The sequence below is a fragment of the Aotus nancymaae genome, unplaced genomic scaffold (assembly GCF_030222135.1).
Source record: "Aotus nancymaae isolate 86718 unplaced genomic scaffold, 86718_ANA_hifiasm-v0.15.2.pri h1tg000067l, whole genome shotgun sequence".
Classification (NCBI taxonomy): Eukaryota; Metazoa; Chordata; class Mammalia; order Primates; family Aotidae; genus Aotus; species Aotus nancymaae.
The window spans coordinates 20,020,650-20,041,006 of record NW_026988482.1 but is presented as its reverse complement, the minus strand read 5'-3'; the positions used below and the strand labels follow the sequence as shown (position 1 = coordinate 20,041,006).

At 46.4% G+C, this 20,357-nt stretch overlaps 1 protein-coding gene across 3 annotated transcripts in view; it reads left to right on the top strand.

Annotated features, from left to right (window-relative positions):
• Positions 1-20,357, top strand: part of CDCP1 (CUB domain containing protein 1) — a 62,778-nt gene that overhangs the window by 36,857 nt on the left and 5,564 nt on the right. For all 3 annotated transcript variants that reach the window (XM_012470766.2, XM_064366993.1, XM_012470767.2), the window contains exons 5-8: positions 13,188-13,409; positions 14,762-15,142; positions 16,913-17,278; positions 19,294-19,381. In XM_012470766.2, the coding sequence (XP_012326189.2) occupies positions 13,188-13,409; positions 14,762-15,142; positions 16,913-17,278; positions 19,294-19,381 (1,057 nt within the window). The remainder of the gene's footprint in view (positions 1-13,187; positions 13,410-14,761; positions 15,143-16,912; positions 17,279-19,293; positions 19,382-20,357) is intronic.

Below are 20,357 nucleotides of genomic sequence, written 5' to 3'. Positions count from 1 at the left end.
TGCCCAATGGGTGCTGCCCTGGAAACTCCCATATGTATGAATGTATGTGTGTGTATAGATATGTATACAGGGGCCGGGTGCGGTGGCTCACACCTGTAATCCCAGCACTTTGGGAGACCAAGGCAGGCAAATCACTTGAGGTCAGGAGTTCGAGACCAGCCTGGCCTACATGGTGAAACCCTGTCTCTACAAAAAATTCAAAACTTAGCCAGGCGTGATGATATGAGCCTGTAATCCCATCTACTTGGGAGGCTGAGGCATGAGAATCACTTGAATCCAGAAAGCAGAGGTTGCAGTGAGCTGAGATTAGGCCATTGCACTCCAGCCTGGGTGACAGAGTGAGACTCTGTCTCCAAAAAAAAAAATGTATACATGCACACATACACACACACACACACATATATATAGTGTGTGTGTGTGTGTGTATGTGTCCATTGAGGCATTTTTATGACTCCACTGTCACAACTGTATAATCAGAATGTTGAAAACAGCCACAACAGGATTTAGAAATGGAGTGGGTTTGGGGTTTACAAGACAGGAGGATTTGTTTATCACCTCAGTCATGGTGGAATGCTGCTTAGAACCTCTGATTAATTCTGTTAACTGTAACATCAGCTGGGTTGATTTCTAAAACTAATCAAATTGTTGAACATGCTATAAACAGCATCAAGAGTTCTGAGATTAAAGGGGAATAACTGTCGTTGAGAGGTGTTTAGCAGTGTCAGGGCCTCTAACTTTGCACTGTTTCTAGAGGAGTGAGTGGACTTGGCAGAAGTATCTTTGGGGATAGTCTTAGGTTGGTCTGGACTGCCTGAGAACTCTGATCACTGGTAGCTTCATCCTGATCCTCTGAATCCCTATGTGGACCCTATCTTTCAAGGGCTAACCCAAGGAAGCCAGTCCCGTGCCCCCACATGTTTGTCTGACCCTTTTTTTTTGAGGTACAGTCTTGCTCTGTTGCCCAAGCTGGAGTGTAGCTGGAGTGTAGTGGCGTGATCTCGGCTCTCAGCTCACTGCAACCCCCACCTCCTGGTTTTAAGCGATTCTCCTGCCTCAGCCTCTCTTGAGTAGCTGGGATTACAGGCACCTGCCATCACCCCAACTAATTTTTTGTGTTTTTAGCAGAGACAGGGTTTCACAATGTTGGCCAGGCTGGTCTTAAACTTCTGGACTCAAGTGATCCACCCGCCTTGGCCTCCCAAATTGCTGGGATTACAGGTGTGAGCCACCACACCTGGTTCCCCCCCGATTCTTTATTCTTTCTTATTCACTAAGTTTTTGTGGGCAGCTTGTATTGTAGGCAGCATAGCTCCATGGTTAAGGGCAGTGACCTGGAGTTGGCCTGCATGGATTTGAATCTGGTTCCACCATTTACTTTGACCACGGACAAGTCACATCACCTCTTTGTGACCCAGTTGCTCATCTGTAAAATGGAAGTGATAAGACTGCCCTCATGGGGGTGTTGTGAGGACAATGTGAGGTAGCACAGAGCCTGCCAGGTAGTGAGCGCTCTTTAAATGTTTCCTGCAGGGTTCTAGGTCAAGGCAGGATGCAGGGTTAGAAAAGACACGCTTGTCCAAAGAGATTAGACTGTGGCCCAGAAATGACTGGTAGGATGCAGCAAGTCACTTGCGGAAGGAGTTCCAGTGGTGTGTGCTGAGGTTGGAGGCGGGAGAATGGACTGCAGGCTGGTGAGAATACCAAGGGGAGACTCAGGGCAGAGTGGAGTCTGACCCTTCTCATGCTGCACAGGAGGCCCCATCTGTGCCTATGGTGGGTGCCGCTTATTACCGCGGGAAGAGCTCTATGTGCTGCTCTTGCTTTCTTAGCCTTGGAGATGAAAAAAGCTGAGACAGAGGAGCCTCAGGGTGACTGAGTTTTGGGTGGGAGCCTTTGCCCTTACTTCTCCTGTGAATGCTAGAGGAAAACCTCCTGGGGCTAGTCTGCCCCCAGCCCTTCACTGCTTCACCTCTGAGTCCAGCCCAGGCATTGCCCAAACTTGACCTTCCTTTGTCCTCAGAAGCAGGGGAACAACTACTCAGACCAAAGCCACTACCCCAGGAGTGCACGTGAGGGCGGTCTGCATTCTTCATGCATCACGTATTTATCTGTCTCCATGTCTGCATCTCACTAAACCCCTCCCAGGCAGGAATCTTGTCTTATTGCTCTTTCTATTCCTGCTAAAGCTTCTGGTACATTCCAGGCCCTCCATAAATCCATGTTGCACCAATCTCAAGAGTCAGCCTCCTGTGTAAAGTGGCTTGAGAGCCAGATGCGCTGCCATAAGAATCCACAGCCCATCAGAAGGGGCAAGGGGGATAGGGTGAAGTGGGGCACCCAGGAGAGCAGCTGCTTAGGGAGCCAGACAAGGAGAAGCGCATCAGAAATAAGAGCAAAGGCAGAGCCTGGAGACCTTCTCAAGCAGAAAAGCAACTATACAATGCCAGAGACTCAGCAGGGGTGGAGAAAGCTGTGAGAGGCACCAGCCAGCCCAAACTTTTCATTATCCAGAGCAGGACTTGAGCACAGTGGGCCCAGGCCACAAAAAAACAGGCAGATGTTACATTGAACCTAATTGTCCAAAAAACAAACAAAACAAAAAAGCAAAAAAATCTACTATCAGTCCTCTCTCTGCTGGAAACATCAGGTAGGTTCAAACTAGACCCTGAGAACTCCTGTAGGGAATGTTTTTCCATGGCTGGACCACAAACATCCTGTGTTTTAAGTTGAGTCATGTACGATTACCCAGGAACTGAAGAATAATGGATGTGGCCATCTGTGATGACATGTGTGAGCAGTGATGGCTTAAGCTGCCCACAGTGTGCAACCCAGGGATGTCTGAGAGCTCGGTTCATGTTCATCTCCACCAAGCAAATCTTGTTTTCAAGTGCTCCATGATGCACCCTCTCCTTTCTTTTTTGATAGCACAATATTACCATGTCATGCCTGGTGTTATTACCACTTTCATCATGCAGCTGGTTTCTCTTTTGTTTAATTTCTAAAGGTTCAAGTGGCCCTGCTGATAACGATTATATGAGTTAATGGTACAGTATTCTACCCATCTATATTATGCTCTTTAGGGAGGCCTTCTGCCTTATGCATCCTCCTCTAGCTTTTGGAAAATATGTTTGCTTTCCTGAAAATACCGAACTATTATCTGCAAAACCCGTGGGCTTCTGGGTGATCATGAGTCACATATGAAAAGCAGCCGTGCATTTCCAGTGTGCTACACAGGATGCTTTCGTTAACCACTCTGGGTAGATGCTGGTTGTGGAAGCAGTTACATTGATGCTTTTTGGCTTTTATAACCCCCAGAAGCTACCTGGAACCTTTAAATAATTACTGAATTTGTTTTTGCTTATTGTTTTTTGTTGTTGTTGGGTAACTTGTGTTCCATGAGTCTTAAATTTGTCCTGCCAGAGTTGATAGGTATTGTGGCCTTTGACTTATTCCCATGGGGTCCATTTCAAAAAAGAAATTTCTCTCTATAGATACCACAAAAATGATTAGGGGCCTTTATGAAACATTAGTGGGTAACCTAATCCCTTCAAAGGTTCCCTAGTGTGACTTTTAAAACAGTGTCAATAACTAATAAATAGGGAAGGGTTTTCTTTTGGTGCAGGGTAGGGGTTAGACGTCAGGCTCAAATGTTTTTTATATGAAGGCATCTGCAATGTTGTAGAAAAACTGTGGGATTCTTTCAAGGCAGGAAACTGTCCAGATCACAGATCTGCCCCTTTTTAGGGAATACTGAGCAGTTAATTTGCACCCTTCTCGGCTGTAAAATAACAATAGTCATTCCTCCTTCCCCCCATGTTGTGAAGATGAGCTAAGACAACTTTTCAAAGCACGCAGAGCACACTGAGTAAGGATCTGCCTTGGCTTGCCATGGATTTATGAATGTTAATAGGTAATTTCACATTTAAAACACCCATCTGTGAGAGGTGAGGGCTGCACATTTCCACCTTGTTTTGCCTGCTGAAGCCACATATGAAAACATTCTGTAGGCAGCAGAGAAATTAACTGTGTCTACCCCTCAGGTTCTTTGGGTTATTTTGAGATCCAACCAAAAAAAGTGTGGAAAGAACACATGTAAAATGACTAATGAACGGGATGCAGATGCAAGATAGAAAGTGGAGTGAAGTGTGGTACTACAGAGAGCCTCCTCGTAACAGGAGGTCTGTTTTGCCCCCAGAATCAATAAGCTGCACTTCTGTTTTGGCTGGGACGTGAGGTGTCTCACCACAGTCCACCTGATTATTATACAATAATTTCCAAAAGAAATGTAAACTGTAAAACCACAATAGCATTTCACACCCACTAAAATAGCTAAAACAAGAAAGACTGAGAACATCCAATGATGGTTGAGAATGGGGGGATTAGAGTTCACAACAGAACTCTAATGCAGTGCTTGTGGGAGTGTCAAACAATGTGACCGCCTGGGAGAACTGTCTGGAGGACTCTCATGAAGTTAAACTTTCACCTATTCTTGTAGTCCGTTTAATGTTGCCATAACAGAATACCTGAGACTAGGTAATTTATAAAGAAAAGAGGTTTATTTGGCTCACAATTCTGGTGGCTGGAAAGCCCAAGAAGCATGGCACCAGCATCTGCTCAGCTTCTGGTGAGAGCCTCTTGCTGTGCTATAATATAGCAGAGGAGTGGCAAGGGAAGTGAGCATGTGGGGAAAAGATGAAAACATGAGAGGAAGCCTGGCTTTATAACAGCCCACTCTTGTGAGAACTAATCCACTCGCATGGAACTAACCCCGTCTTGTGAGAAAGAGATTAATCTATTTTAACAACCTAATCACCTCTTAAAGTCACATTGCCCCACTGGGGACCGACCACACCTCAGTGTGAAGTTGGGTGGGAGCAAACCATATTCAAAGCACAGCACCTACCTGTGACCCACCGAGGTGTTTACTCAAGAGAAAGGGAACTACGTGTCTACTCAAACACTTGCAAAAGAATAGTAATAGCAGTCTTATTCACAAAAGTCAAAAACTGAAAACAACCTAAATCACCAATAGAAAAATGGATAAATAAATGTGATGTGCTCATTCATGGAGTACTATTCAGGAATAACAAGGGAAAGAATGACATATCCACAACAACATGGATGAGCCCAAAAAACATCATTCTGCAGAGAGAAAAAAAGCCAGAGACAAAAGAGTACATACGGTACGATTCCATTTCTATGAAGTTCCAGGGCAGCCAGAATCTGCAGTGATGGAAATGAGAAAATGGTTGCCTTTTAGAGGATGGGAAATTGGAGGGAATTGACTGGAAAAGGACACAAAGGAAACTCTGGGATACTAGGAATGTTCTAGATCTTTCTTCGGATGATTGATACAGTGGATATAACAAAGTTATACAAACGCATCACACTGAACACTTAAGATGTGTTTTTTATTATGTGCAAATTCTTTTTTCTTTTTTCTTTTCTTTTTTCTCTTTTCTTTTTTTCTTTTTTCACTTCACAATTCTTTTATGACAGACCTATGTATAAATTATTTGTCAAAAAAAAAAAAAAAGGAAGACTGGGTGTGGTGGCTCACACCTGTAATCCCAGCACTTTGGGAGGCTGAGGCAGGCAGATTACCTGAGGTCAGGAGTTCAAGACCAGCCTGACCAACATGGTGAAACCCCATCTCTACAAAAAATACAAAATTAGCTGGCACATGACCCAGCACATGACCACATTTAATACACTTCTAGAGCACATCAAGGAACAGCTTCACTATCATCTTAAAACTGGATGGCAGTTGGCAGGGTTTTTCCATGAGTGTGTCATCTATAAGTGAGTGGCATGAAGCCAGTCCCAGGGCTCACCCAATTTCTTGTCTCCTCAGTGCAGCCACTAAGCTAGAGGAGAGGCAGTTGGGTCTAAGAAAGCAGTAAGCATCATAGAAAGAGCACAGGCTTTGTAATCAGAAAGATGTCCACTTCAATGCCAGTCTTACCACTTCCTAGCCTTAGATTCTCTGTCTGCGAAATGGGAGTGATCGTGCCTACTGTGTTAGATTGAGTTTTTGTTCTAAAATATTCACCACCCCTCCCGAGGGAGGATTGCACTTGGTACCGCATTGACCACAGCCTTGGCCACATGGGTTTGCTCTGGTCAATGAGATGTAAACAGAAGTGAGCATGCCGCTTCCGAGAGAAGCCTCAGCACTCATCGTGTGGTTCACGTTTTCAAACTCTGTCACAAGACTGCTGTGTCACAAATAGAGGCTTCTTCACCTTGGATCTGGAATTCAGAAGACGTAACCCAGAGCTGCAGCCAGCTCACAATGGATATGTAAGGTGAACAAGAAATAAACCATCGTTATTCTAACCATTCAGAGTTGGGGATCCTTTGTTGCTGCAGCATAATTTAGCCTCAGCTGATTTACACTCTCCCTCTCAAGGGCATTACGAGGATGAACAGCCTAACATAGTAATTGATCCTCTGCCATACACCAGTTATGGAGAGCCAGGAAGTTCACATTCTGGTGGGAAAGATGAATAAGTAAAAGGAAAATCATGATTTCTCGTTAAAGTTAGCTTTGCTCCCTTCATACACCCTACTGTAATGGGTTTTCTTAGAACATTTTAAAACATTTTAAGGTACAATTTTTTTTTGTACTTTAGGTTCTGAGGTACATGTGCAGATCATGCAGGGTTGTTGCATAGGTACTTACATGGCAAGGTGGTTTGCTGCCTCCATCCCTCCCCCCAATCACCTATATCTGGCCTTTCTCCCCATGTTATCCCTGGTTCCATTTTTAAAAATATTTTTAAAGGCATAAAATTCAATGAAAAAGAGAAACGGAAAGGAAACAATATCATAACATTTCATAAAGGAGAAAGGTGGTAACCGATCCAGCAGACATGAAAGGGCAGAATCCTAAACTGACAATGGGATAAACCAAGAAGAAATCTGGTTTGTCCTGCAAAGCCTCAACAGGTGGCAGCAAGTCTCCTCCAGAAATGGGGGCAAATGTGGGGCTAAGGTGTGAGAGCCACTAGAGCCCCAGATCATCTCCTTGCCAGCAAGCAGGCAGACAGCTGCTCTTCCCTTAGAAGACAGAAGTTTCTTTTCCGGAGACAAGAGTCCCTGCACCAAAGATCTCAGTCACATTGAAGGTGGAGGTGCTAAGCTGAATATGGGGGATCAAGTAAAATTGAAGTACTGCCCATGAGGCTCCATCCTTCCTTCACTGGTGCCCATGGGTATGTTTCTTCCCTTCGGTAGAGGATGAGTTCTTCTCTGGGGCATCCGACCAACCTAAGAGGAAAGACCCAAAGATACTGATGTTATGGGCTCCCCAGGAAGCAGCCCAGTCATATCACCCTAACGAGAAGTCCCATCAACAAGCAGAGCTATTCCAAATCATTAGTGCCTCACTTTCAATAAAAGCAGTGTATAGATCCCTAGACACCTGATGATAGCTAATGAAAAATACAAAGACTAAAACAAATGAGAAGAAAAGCCACTTGGAGGAAACAGAGACTACAGAGGGAGAAAAAACTAAAACAAAATCAGTGATCAAGACCCTCAAGTTAACAAGAAGAGATGCTGCATTTATGTAAAAGGAACAGGTTGTAATTTTCAAAAAGGGCTTTCAGGATAAAGTCCAAAGGAACTCTTGGAGATTAAAAATATGTTAGCAGAAATAAAAGAGTCAAAAGGGCTGAAAGGTAAAAATGAAAATATCTCCCAGAAAGTGGAGTGAAGAAAAAGCTGGTGAGATAGAAAGGAAGAGAAAATATAAAATTCAGGGACCAGTCAGGGAGGCCCAGTATCCAAATAAATAAAAGGAGTTTTAGAGAGAAAAAATGAAGGAGAGGGAATCATCAAAAAATATTTCAGGAACATTTTCCAGGACTGAGGAATATGAGTTGCCAATTGGAAGGGTCCGCCAAACACAATGGATACAAATAGACCCACACCAAGGCACAGTATTGTAAAATTTCAGAACATCAGGGACACAGAGACCCTGCAAGCTTCCAGAGAAGAGGTAAAAAAGTTTTATACAAAGGAAGAAGAAACCAAATGGCAATAAACATCAGCAACACTGGGAATTATAAAACAATGGAGCAAGATCTTCAAAATTCTGGAGGAATATTATTTCCAACCTAGAATTTTATACCAAGCCAAACAATTAGTATGAAGGTAGAATAAAGACATTTTAGACCATATATACTTTCTCAGGAAGCAACTGAAGGCTGTAATCCACCTAAAAAGAAAGTAAAAATCAAAGAAAAAGTTAGATCCAGGAAGCCCAGGATCTAGTCCAAAAGAGAAGCAGAGGGAATTCCAGGATGACAGTGAAGAAGATGCAGGACCACACCTGGGCACCAGGCATCGAGAGCAGCCCCTTTAGATTAGAGCCTTGAAAAGCTCTGGAGCGATTTCTTCAGAAGTTGAGGAAGTACCTAATGTTTTTAAATTTATTGAAAGGACATTTATACAAGTGGGAGAGAGTTTGGTGTCAAATTTCTGATAAGTACATAGAAACTAAGGAAATTATTAAAATGACAATAATTAACTCCAGGGAACACAACATTTTGTGCGGAAAGAAAAAGTAATTATAGTGTGCATTATAGTATGACAACCTAAACACTCTGTTAATATCACCACATAGCCATGATAACATAAACACAGAATGAGGATCTAACTGAAATGTCACGCTATCAGGAAGATGAGGGAATGGGAATGGGAAATGTGTGTGGTGTGAGTGTTCGCTAGTCTGTGGGATGTGGACGGGGTGTGGGGTGTGGAGGGGGTGTGGGATGTGGATGGGGTGTGGGGTGTGGAGGGGGTGTGGGATATAGAGGGAGTGTGGGGTGTGGAGGGGGTGTGGGGTGTGGAGGGGATGGGGTGTGGAGGGGGTGTGGGGTGTGGAGGGGGTGTGGGGTGTGGAGGGGGTGTGGGGTGTGGAGGGGTGTGGGGTGTGGAGGGGGTGTGGGATGTGGAGGGGGTGTGGGATGTGGAGGGGGTGTGGGGTGTGGAGAGGGTGTGGGGTGTGGAGGGGGTGTGGGATGTGGAGGGGGTGTGGGGTGTGGAGGGGGTGTGGGGTGTGGAGGGGGTGGGGTGTGGAGGGGGTGTGGGGTGTAGAGGGGGTGTGGGGTGTGGAGGGGGTGTGGGGTGTGGAGGGGGTGGGGTGTGGAGGGGGTGTGGGGTGTGGAGGGGGTGTGGGATGTGGAGGGGGTGTGGGATGTAGAGGGGGTGTGGGGTGTGGAGGGGGTGTGGGGTGTGGAGGGGGTGTGGGGTGTAGAGGGGGTGTGGGGTGTGGAGGGGGTGTGGGGTGTGGAGGGGGTGTGGGGTGTGGAGAGGGTGTGGGGTGTGGAGGGGGTGTGGGGTGAAGGAGGAGAAAGCCATATTTTTCTTAGTGGGAAGCCAATAGACAGTGCCTGAAACTGAAAGATCCATAGGCAGCAATGGAACAGAGCGTGTTATTGAGTGATATGAAGGTAATTCTTAAAAGAGCCTGCTGCTTTGGGAGGCTAAGGTGGGCAGATCACTTGAGGCCAGGAGTTTGAGACCAGCCTGGCCAATGTGGCAAAACTCTACTAAAAATACAAAAAAAAAAAATTTAGCCAGGCATGGTGGCACATGCCTGTGGTCCCAGCTCCTCAGGAGGCAGAGGCACAAGAATTGCTTTAACGCGGGAGGCAGAGGTTGCAGTGAGCTGGGATCGCACCACTGCACTCCAACCTGGGCGGCAAAGCAAGACTCTGTCTCAAAATAGATAAATAAATAGGCTGCTAGAAGAGTTGAAAGTTGTTGTTCTGGGGAGTGGTGGAAAGGTATGGGGGGAGTTTTGTTTTCGTAATGAAACGTCTCAAACTATTTGATTCTTTAAGCCAGTGGTTCTCAACTGGGAGCAGTGTTGCCCCCCGGGACATATCTGACAATGTCTGGAGATGTTTTGGTTGTCCGTGAAGAGGGGATGTCTTGCTGGCATCTAGTGGGCAGAGGCCAGGGATGCTGCTAAACATCCCACAGTGCACAGGACAGCCCACAACAAAGAACCATCCCGCTCAGAAGGCTGAAGGCCAGGCGCGGTGGCTCACATCTGTAATCCCAACACTTCGGGAGGCCAAGGCAGGAGGATCGCTTGAGCTTAGAAGTTCAAGACTAGTCTAGGCAACATAGTGACACCCCATCTTTACAAAAAATTTAAAAGAATTAGCCAGGCATGGTGGCACACACCTGTAGCCTCAGCTACTCAGGAGGTTAAAGCAGGAGAATCGCTTGAACCTGGGAGGATGCGGCTGCAGTGAGCCATGATCACGCCACTGCACTCCAGCCTGGGTGACAGGGTGCGACCTTGTCCCAAATAATAATGATAATAATAAAGACTGAGAACGTCTGCTTTAAAGTATGTGCATGCATGGTTTTAGAAAGATGCAAATGAGGAAAGAGTGGGTGGGGAGACTACAGGCTGGGCCTTCGTAAAGGTAAGCAGGGACTGCAGAAACAGAGGGGCTCCTAACCCGGCTTTGGGGTGGCGGGGGGCTGTCCTGGAGGTAACAATGAAGGTGAGTTTTGAAGGACAGTAAGAAATGAGTTGAATGTGCTGGGCGCGGTGGCTCATGCCTGTAATCCCAGCACTTTGAGAGACCGAGGTGGGTAGAGTTTGAGACCAGCCTGGCCAACATGGCAAAACACTGTCCCTACTAAAAAACAAAATACAAAAATTAGCCAGGTGTGGTGGTGCGTGCCTGTAATCCCAGCTACTCAGGAGGCCGAGGCAAGAGAATTGCTTGAACCCAGGAGGCGGAGGTTGCAGTGAGCTGAGATAGCACCATTGCACTCCAGCCTTGGGAGACGCAGTGAAACTCCGTTTCAAAAAAAAAAAAGAAAAAAGAAAAGAAATGAGGTGAATGCGGGGCTAGGTGATTGAAAAGGTGACTGTTTTCTAAATCAAATTATATTTAAGTTAGCAGCATTAGAATATGTACTTCAGCTCTAGACTTGGCATCTCTCTAACTAAAGCACTACTGGATACAATGTCAAAATTTACGTGGCAAATAGACGCCATGAACTACACAAAGCAATAACAGATATGATAGCCATAAAACATTGTCTTAATTGTGCTTCTAATTTGACACTGAGCTCCCCAGCAGCCAGTTCAAAAGGAGCAATTCCACCAATTATATGGTTCCTGTTACGAGGAAGAAGGAAGTTTACAGGCCTTTTTGGGCAACAGAGCTTTCCCAGCTAGAATTGAATGCATTCGCTGGCACTGTCGGGTGATATTGTCAACACCCTTGACTTACAAAGATAGCACCACTTTCCACAGGCGCCTTCCTAATCTGATTTTTTTTTATATATAAAAGAAGAATGAATGAAATTCAAAAGCAACTCAGTCAAAGTTGATCCCCAGGCATCTGTGGTGTAGTGCTTTCTAGGGATAACACTAAAAGGTGAAATGACTTTTTTATAAAGTAATCTGGTAATCTATTCTAAAGAGTTGAAAAAGTATCCCTATTTTTTTTTTTTTTAAGACAGTCTTGCTCTGTTGCCCAGGCTGGAATAAAAAGGCATGGTTTTGGCTCACTGCAACCTCCACCTCTCAGGTTCAAGCAATTCTTGTGCCTCAGCCTCCCGAGTAGCTGGGATTACAGGAGCACGCCACCATGCCTGGCTAATTTTTGTATATTTAGTAGAGACGAGGTTTCACCATGTTGGCCAGGCTGGTCTCAAACTTTTGACCTCAAGTGATCCACCTGCCTCAGCTTCCCAAAGTGCTGGGATTACAGGTGTGAGACACCACGCCTAGTGCTATTCATTTATTTCTAATGGTAAAATTATAGAAATCACCAATGATCAGAAAGTTTTTCCAAATGATACAAGAAATAGGTAGATATGTTCTTGTTAGAAATTTAAATATTACAGGCAAAGCTAAAATCCTCTCCACTCCCAAGCTCCTCCCCTCGGGTAACCACAGTCACGGATTTGTCATATTTCTCTCCAGATCTTTTTTCTCTTTATCTGCATATGTAAGTCTGTACATATAAATAGCTATTTTGTTTCATAGAGAGATTTTACCATCTGCATTGTATCATACTCTACATATTATCTACAACTTGCTGTTTTGCACAATATTATATTTAGCTTTCCAAATCTCCCTCTTTTTCTGAGACAGAGTCTTGCTCTGTCATCCAGGCTGGAGTTCAGTGGCACGATTTTGGCTCACTGCAACCTTCACCTCCTGGGTTCAAGCGATTCTCCTGCCTCAACCTCCCAAGTAGCTGGGATTACAGGCACATACAACCATGCCCAACTAATTTTGTATTTTTATTAGAGACAGGGTTTTACCATGTTGGTCTCGAACTCCTACCTCGAATGATCTGCCTGCCTCGGCCTCACAAAGTGCTGGGATTACAGGCATGAGCCACCTCGGCTGGCCTCCCTCATTCTTTTTAATAGCTGCATAATATTCCATTCATGAATGTCCCCATAGTTTATTCTAGTATAAGGTGGCCTCTAGTTTTCCACAATCACAGTGCTGCAGTGCAATGTGGGCACACATGGCCATGTCACACTGTTTGGTTCCAAGAAGGGACAAGATTTTACACTTTTACTAATTCCTATGTTCCTGTAATAGGCTATTCCAGGCTCCCTCCATCGGCCCCGTCCAGCTGTGTCGGAGAGGTCCTGCTTCCGGTAGCCTCCCCAGCTTTCAATATGGCCAAATATCTACATTTCCGCCCCCCGCCCCTCCAATCTGAAGAGTGGGATACAGTAATACTTTGTTTTAACTTGCTTTTTCTGATTACAAGGGACATTAAGAACTTTCTGTAGTTTCAATATTTGGGCATTTATATCTCCTTTCCTGTGAGCTGCTCCATCACTCTATATTGCAAACATTTCTCCCAGTGTGCCCCGTGTCCTTTAATGTTATTTATGGTACCTATCGTCAGATGTTTAATCTTTTTTTGCTTTTATAATTTGTGTTTATTCCACATTATAATTACTTTCTGTTTTTATTGCAATGAAGTCCATTATTTCTTCTTAACTTTCTTTTATAGCTATTGTACTGTTGCCTTAATGATACATTTTCCCAACATTATCTATCCATGATGTGATATGCCGTTTTCTTCCTCAGGAGAGGTTTTCTACTAATTTTTGCCATTTTCTATGGTCACACTGATCCATGCTTCGTGCCTGTTTTCTGTTTGTGGTTTCAGATAAAATCTACGTGGTTGACTTGAGTAACGAGCGAGCCATGTCACTCACCATCGAGCCACGGCCCGTCAAACAGAGCCGCAAGTTTGTCCCTGGCTGTTTTGTGTGTCTGGAATCTCGGACCTGCAGTACCAACCTCACCCTGACATCTGGCTCCAAACACAAGATCTCCTTCCTTTGTGACGATCTCACACGTCTGTGGATGAATGTGGAAAAAACCATAAGTACGCCCCTGAATTAGTGCATTCATCCCGGGCTATGGATGGCTCTTCTCTCCCTGCCTTGCCTTAGTGGGGTTCCCTGGGTAGGTTGTAAATCGTGGGATCCAAAATGCCCACCCACAGTCCAGGTGAGCAAAGGTGACCAAGAGGCAAACGGAGCGAGTGTTGACACGTCCCCGTGGGACCAGCCTCAGGTGGAGCCTGCAGCCCGCAGAAGTGCGTCGTACTGCTCCATGTCCAGCCTTATGTCTCTCTGCCCAGGCTTCCAATCTTCCTCTTGTGAAATCTTCCCCTCCGTTGCTCAGCCTTCCCCAGCCTCTCCCATCCCTGTTCCCTGCAGCTTCCGCACTCACTGCCCTCTTGTCTTCTCTCGCACAAGACTAGGATTCCTGAAGTCAATAACTTTGGCTTGTTCCATTTTTCTTCCAGTTAGCCCCACCTGTGCTGGACATGTGCTAGTCACTTAAAAACTGTTTGATGGGCCGGGTGCGGTGGCTAATGCCTGTAATCCCAGCACTTTGGGAGGCCGAGGTGGGCAGATCACACAAGAGATCGAGACCATCCTGGCCAACATGGTGAAAGCCCATTTCTACTAAAAATACAAAAAAAAAAAATTAGCCAGGCATGGTGGCGCACGCCTGCAGTCCCAGCTACTTAAGAGGCTGAGGCAGGAGAATCTCTTGAACCTGCAAGGTGGAGGTTGCAGTGAGCCAAGATCGCACCACTGCACTCCAGCCCGGCAACCCAGCGAGACTCCATCTCAAAAAAAAAACAAAAAAAACCTGTGATGACTGAAGGCCAGTAAACCAACAGCCACCTCCCTGCTGGGCTACCCTGACCTCTGATGTGTGCTCTTAAAGTCTCTACAAATGCAGGAGCTAAGGTCACAAGAGGCAAAGTAGTTGCCCAAGATCACCCTGTTAGAAAGTGGCAGAACTGGAAGGTGAACTGAGATCCCCCCAATGCCACCCATAGCTCCAACCACTGCCCACAACTGACACTGGGCCACAGTCTGGGTGGAGTGAAACCTGTGCCCTGCCCCCATGACACTTAGCATCTAAGACACAGATACACAGAAGAAATAACTTGAGCAAAAAGGGAAAGGAAATTTCAACCCTGGATACTCCCCAGAAGTTTGTCTGCCAGTTTAGCAGACAGTAAGAATGTGAGAGAGCGGAGGGAACGCTAGAAAAGGTGCATGGAGGAGCCAGAAGTGGAGGGCAAGGTGGGAGCAGAGAGACGGAAGGGAAAAGCAAGGCAGCGCGCAGACACCCAGCCTCAGGCTGTCGGGTGAGCTGGGGAGGGTGCCCTTCTGGTCTCGTGTGTGCGTGGCTACCATGCCCTACTTCTTCCAGGCTGCACAGACCACCGATATTGCCAGAGGAAGTCCTACCCGCTCCAGGTGCCTGGTGACATCCTCCAGCTGCCCGTGGAGCTGCACGACTTCTCCTGGAAGCTGCTGGTGCCCAAGGACAAGCTCAGCCTGGTGCTGGTGCCAGCCCAGAAGCTGCAGCAGCATACTCATGAGAAGCCCTGCAGCACCAGCTTCAGCTACCTCGTGGCCAGTGCCGTACCCGGCCAGGACCTGTACTTCGGCTCCTTCTGCCCGGGAGGCTCTATCGAGCAAATCCAAGTGAAGCAGAACGTCTCAGTGACCCTTCGCACTTTTGCCCCCAGCTTCCGGCAAGAGGCCTCCAGGCAGAGCCTGGCGGTGTCCTTTATACCTTATTTCAAAGGTAAGGGGGGGGTCTCCCCCATGTCCATGCCCCCTTAGTTTGGGCGTTCATTTTATTTTAGTTTTGTGATCATCTTAATTAAGCTGCCAGTTCGGAGAGAAGGGATAGCCCAGTATGCGGGTCCTTGCACAAGAAGTTTGAAAGATAGTGAGTCCTAATCCTGACTTTACCATTAACCTAGCATGGAAAATTCCCGAGATTGGAAATAAGAAAAATGTTTCTGACAGTGGGAGGCAATGGTTGGTAGGCAGCAAAACACATAATCAGGTTTGAGTCTTTTTTGGAAGCAGGCAGGGCATAAATGAGAAATAGCCAAATATTCCCCAGTCCTGGATTTTTAAGGTAATGACATGAAAATCCTTAGGCAGACATTTTTATGGCTCTGCCTTTACAATTCAGAATGCAGTACAGAGAGCACAAAGGGAGGAGCGTTGGGAGGGAGATGAGTCTCCGGAGCCAGAGTCCTGTTCCACAGCAGCACGGCTCGGCAGACCCAGCCCTCCCGGGAGGCTGCACGTGGTCTCCATGTTCCGAGGCAGTAAATGAGGCCTAAATGGCTCACGACGTGACTTCTACATGGTTGATTTTAAAAGTCACAGTCACCATTACAAGTTGCTCCAAGAACAGTTACATTAAGTTAGAGGCCACTTTAAAATGAACCAAGACCTTTGTTTGGTGTTTATTTTATACTCTTATTCTCAGAGGTGGGAGTGGGAGGGAGAAGAATCTTTGGTCATAAGATTAAGGTCCGTCCAGGCTGCCTGATATCTCCAAGGTTACCAGAGAAACTGCTTCTGAGGAGTCTTGCAAATAAGACACATTCTCATCAGTGTGGAATGTGTGGGATTTATCTCTCCTGAAGGTAAGGAAGGGATTAGTTGACATGTCAGGAGCTCTTTCAGCTTTGCAGTTCCTGAAATCTTCCCAGAACCTGAAGATATTTTAATCTCTCAAACAGAAATCAGTATATACCAGTCCCACCCTGGAGCATGGCAGTAGGTGAAGGTAGTAGCTATGTTAAGAGCATTTCTGAGGGGCAGCTGAGATAACCACTAGCTTCCCTTCAGAAATGCTCTGGTTTTTGTTTGCCTGTTTTTTTCAAAAGTGCTGAGTATCTCCCTGACTGAGACTGCTCCTGCACTGACCAATACAGTGGTGCTAGCCACGTGTAACTATTTGAATTTAAATTAATACGAGGCTGGGCACAGTGGCTCATGCCTGTAATCCTAGCGCTTTGGAAGGTCAAGGTGGGCAGATCACTTGAGCTCAGGAGTTCAAGACCAGCCTGGCCAACATAGTGAAACCCTGTCTCTACTAAAAATACAAAAATTAGCCGGGTGTGGTGGTGCATGCCTGTAGTCCCAGCTACTCAGGAGGCTAAGGCAGGAGAATTGTTTGAACCTGAGGTAGAGGTTGCAGTGAGCCAAGATTGTGCCACTGCATTCCAGCCTGGGCAACAGAGTGAGACTCTGTCTCAAAAATAATTAATAATAATAACCAATTAATATGAAACAAATTTAAAATGCAGTTCTTTGGTCATGCTGGGCACATTTCAAGGCTCAGCGGACATGTGTAGCCCTCGGCAGACATGTGTAGCCAGTGGCTACCCTATCAGACAGTGCAGATCTGGAACATTTCCATCATCGCAGAAAGTTCTGTTAGACAGCAATGTTCTGGACAGTTCCACTTCGTGTCCTCCGCTGCTCCTTTTCCCCTCCATGTTGACTGATTGAAACAACATCTGTCTGGGTCTCCCTCCCTTTCCTACAGAGGAAGGCGTTTTCACGGTGACCCCTGACACAAAAAGCAAGGTCTACCTGAGGACCCCCAACTGGGACCGGGGCCTGCCATCCCTCACCTCAGTATCCTGGAACATCAGCGTGCCCAGAGACCAGGTGGCCTGCCTGACTTTCTTCAAGGAGCGGACCGGTGTGGTCTGCCAGACAGGGCGTGCATTCATGATCATCCAGGAGCAGCGTACCCGGGCCGAGGAGATCTTCAGCCTGGACGAGGATGTGCTCCCCAAGCCAAGCTTCCACCATCACAGCTTCTGGGTCAACATCTCTAACTGCAGCCCCGTGAACGGCAAGCAGCTAGACCTGCTCTTCTGGGTGACGCTTACCCCAAAGACTGTGGGTAAGGTCCTTCAGGGTCTTTGGGGACAGTGATAAACAGAAAATTGTCAGCTGAAGGATAGGGAGCAAGCCTGAAGACAAGCCAGAAACACAGATTGAGTCCTGACTGACCATGTATCAGTCAGCTATTGCATCTATAGTGCTGCATAACAAACCACCCCAAAACATAGCGGCTTAGAAGCAGCCTCTATTATTGCTCCAACAGTGGCTGGGCAATTCTGGTCTGAGCTGGTCTTATCTGGGCTCACTCATTTATGCACCTGCAGGCAGCTGCAGGTTGGCTAGAAGACTTTGCCAATCTTAGCTCGGTGCTTTCACAAGGCTGAGGCTCAGTCAAGATTATCTGAGACAACTGACATTACTTGGCTTGACTCTATGTGGTCTCTTATCCTCCAGCCTGGGCTGTTTTCATGGCAGAGGCAGAAAGATCCACAAGAGACGAGGAGGCATGTAAGGTCTCTTGATATTTTTAGGTTAGGAACTCACATACCATCCCTTTGACTGCATTCTTTTGGCCAGCCTAGGTTTTTTTAGTCAATCTACCAGCATCTTTTACCATTCATCTCTCTTTTACATAGGGGAAGTCTCTTCATACCTATGACCTTCCTCTTCTACAGAGAGTAGATAATAATAGCTACCTCATAAAAGTATCATGGGATTCAGTGTCGGGAATTAAAATACGGGGACTTGAAAAGGCTGACAGGTACATGGTTTTTTATTTAGTCTCAGTGAAACACCGGAATCCATGAAATACCCTCAGTGGGAGGCCTTGGAGCCAGGATGATGAGTTTGCCTTTATTCCTCAGAGTCATGGGCACCACTGAAGCAAGGGAGTGCGGGTGTGGCAGGGCAGACAGTGGTGGGCCATGTCGCCCTTCACTCAGCAAAGGTCATAGCACATCACCGTGTCAGAAGCAAAAGGGACCATGGAGGCTGCTTCTTTCCCTTCCCCTTTCTGGGGGTCAGAGTGATTGAGGGTCCACCCAAGCTATACAACTGGTTAGCCACAAGAGAACTGGTAGAAGCCAAAAGCACAAGTGGGAACCTCTCCACACTCCCAGTTACCTCCTGGGTTTTCTTCCTCTCTTAGATTCACTTTCTCTCATTTCTTTCCATTCCTCTTTCTTTTGGATCTCACCGTTTGTTTTCTTTGTGAACAAGTAAGACATTCCAAATCCCTGTTTGGTACAGGGTCCCCTCTGATTCCTTCTCCTTTTCCTCTGTGCAGCTGCAGGAAAAGGACGGCACAAACGAAACAACCCTCCCCTCAGTTGCTTCACTTCTGACTTTTGACTTCCTGCTTTCTCCTACCCTCCTCTGCTCTTCTCTTCTCCAAGACAGACTGTGGCAATCGGTGGAACATACCTGGGTTAGGCCAGGAGTAGCTTTTGGAGTCGATCCGGTAGGTCCCCCAGTGTGTTTCAGTTGTTCATTGCTACATACAAACTACTCCAAAATTTGGTGGCTTAAACGATAACCATTTTGTTTACCCACAATCTATGGATCAGAAATTCAGACAGGGCACAGAAATGTGGCTCGTCTGCACTCCAAGATATCTGGGTCCCAGCCAGAAGCCTTGAACATATAGAGAGGATGAGTTGGAGAATTCAACTGGAGACATATGTCTGGGGCCTTGGTTCTCACCTTTGGCTGGGTTGGTTTTTTCCCCTGTGGAGTCTCTACATGGTTAGCTTGGGCTTCCTCACAGCATGGTGGTCTCAGCATAGTCAGACTTCTTACATAGTAGCTGGCTTTCCCTCAGAGAGAAAGTGCAAGCTGACACCCTCTAAAAAGTTAGGCCCAGAACGGGCACAGTTGCCTTATATTGGCTGACCCAGATCCAAGAGGAAAGGAAATAAACACCTTGTGATATGAGGAGCCCCATGTGCGCACAAGGAGCCCCATGTATGGTGCTCCGCCTTTGGAGAGATGGCAGCCACCTTTGGAGATGCCTCAAGTTCAACATAGAGCTAACCCCAGCTGCCTCCTCATCTGTCTCTTTATGTCTGCTCACAGACTTGACTGTCATCCTCATCGCCGTGGTGGGAGGTGGAGCCTTACTGCTGTTTGCCCTCGGACTCATCATTTGCTGTGTGAAAAAGAAGTAGGTGGAATCTCTTACAGTCTTTATCTGATTTGACGCCTCCTCAGATCACACAGACTGGGTGGATTGTTAATTACTGACTTTGTTTTCTTGCTTCCCATTTTTTCAGCCAAAGATCAATGTTAAATAATATTGCTGGATGTGAGTCATGCTTTCAGGAAAAAAAAAAATCCCATGCCTGAGGGTGAGGGGGGACAAAAAACACATGTGACATTTTCACCTGTAGTTCCTGGCGCAGCTGCCTTAGCACAAGTCCTCTGCAAGCGGCTTGCTGTTTGTTCAATAGGTTGATCAAGCCAGGGTGATCTTGGCAAGAAAATGCTCACGTAGGCTCTCCCAGACCACGTCTCTGAAACTATTCCCTCTGTCACCTTAAGGAGAACAAATGTGTGTTGTCCCAGCTTGTTCTCCTACAGTTTCTTAAACAAACTGTTTTATGCTTGTTTATTGGGCTCCAGATATGTAATAGAGGCCGGGCCCGTGGCCAAGAGGAAGGAAGACCCAGTTAACTGCCTCAGTCTCTCTTTCCATGCCCTCGGGAGGACAACTTCTGTTTTGTTTATTTACTTATTTTTGAGACAGACTGTTGCTCTGTTGCCAGTGGCACAATCTCAGCTCACTGCAGCCTCCGCCTCCTGGATTCAAGTGATTCTCCTTCCTCAGCCTCCTGAGTAGCTGGGACTACAGGTGCACACCACCATGCCCAGCTAATTTTTTTCTTTTTTCTTTTTCTTTTTATTTTTGTAGCGATGGGGTTCCACCTTGTTGGCCAGGTTGTTCTTGAAATCCTGACCCCAAGTGATCCTCCCGCCTCGGCTTCCCAAAGCGTTGGGATTACAGGCATGAGCCACCGCATCTGGCTGAGCTTCTGTTTGGTAAGAGGAACGCTGACCTTTGACAGAGTCCATGCAGCCACCAAACTGTTTAAATTTTGCTTCTATTTCTGATTAAAGCCATGGGAGAGAGGAGAGAGCTA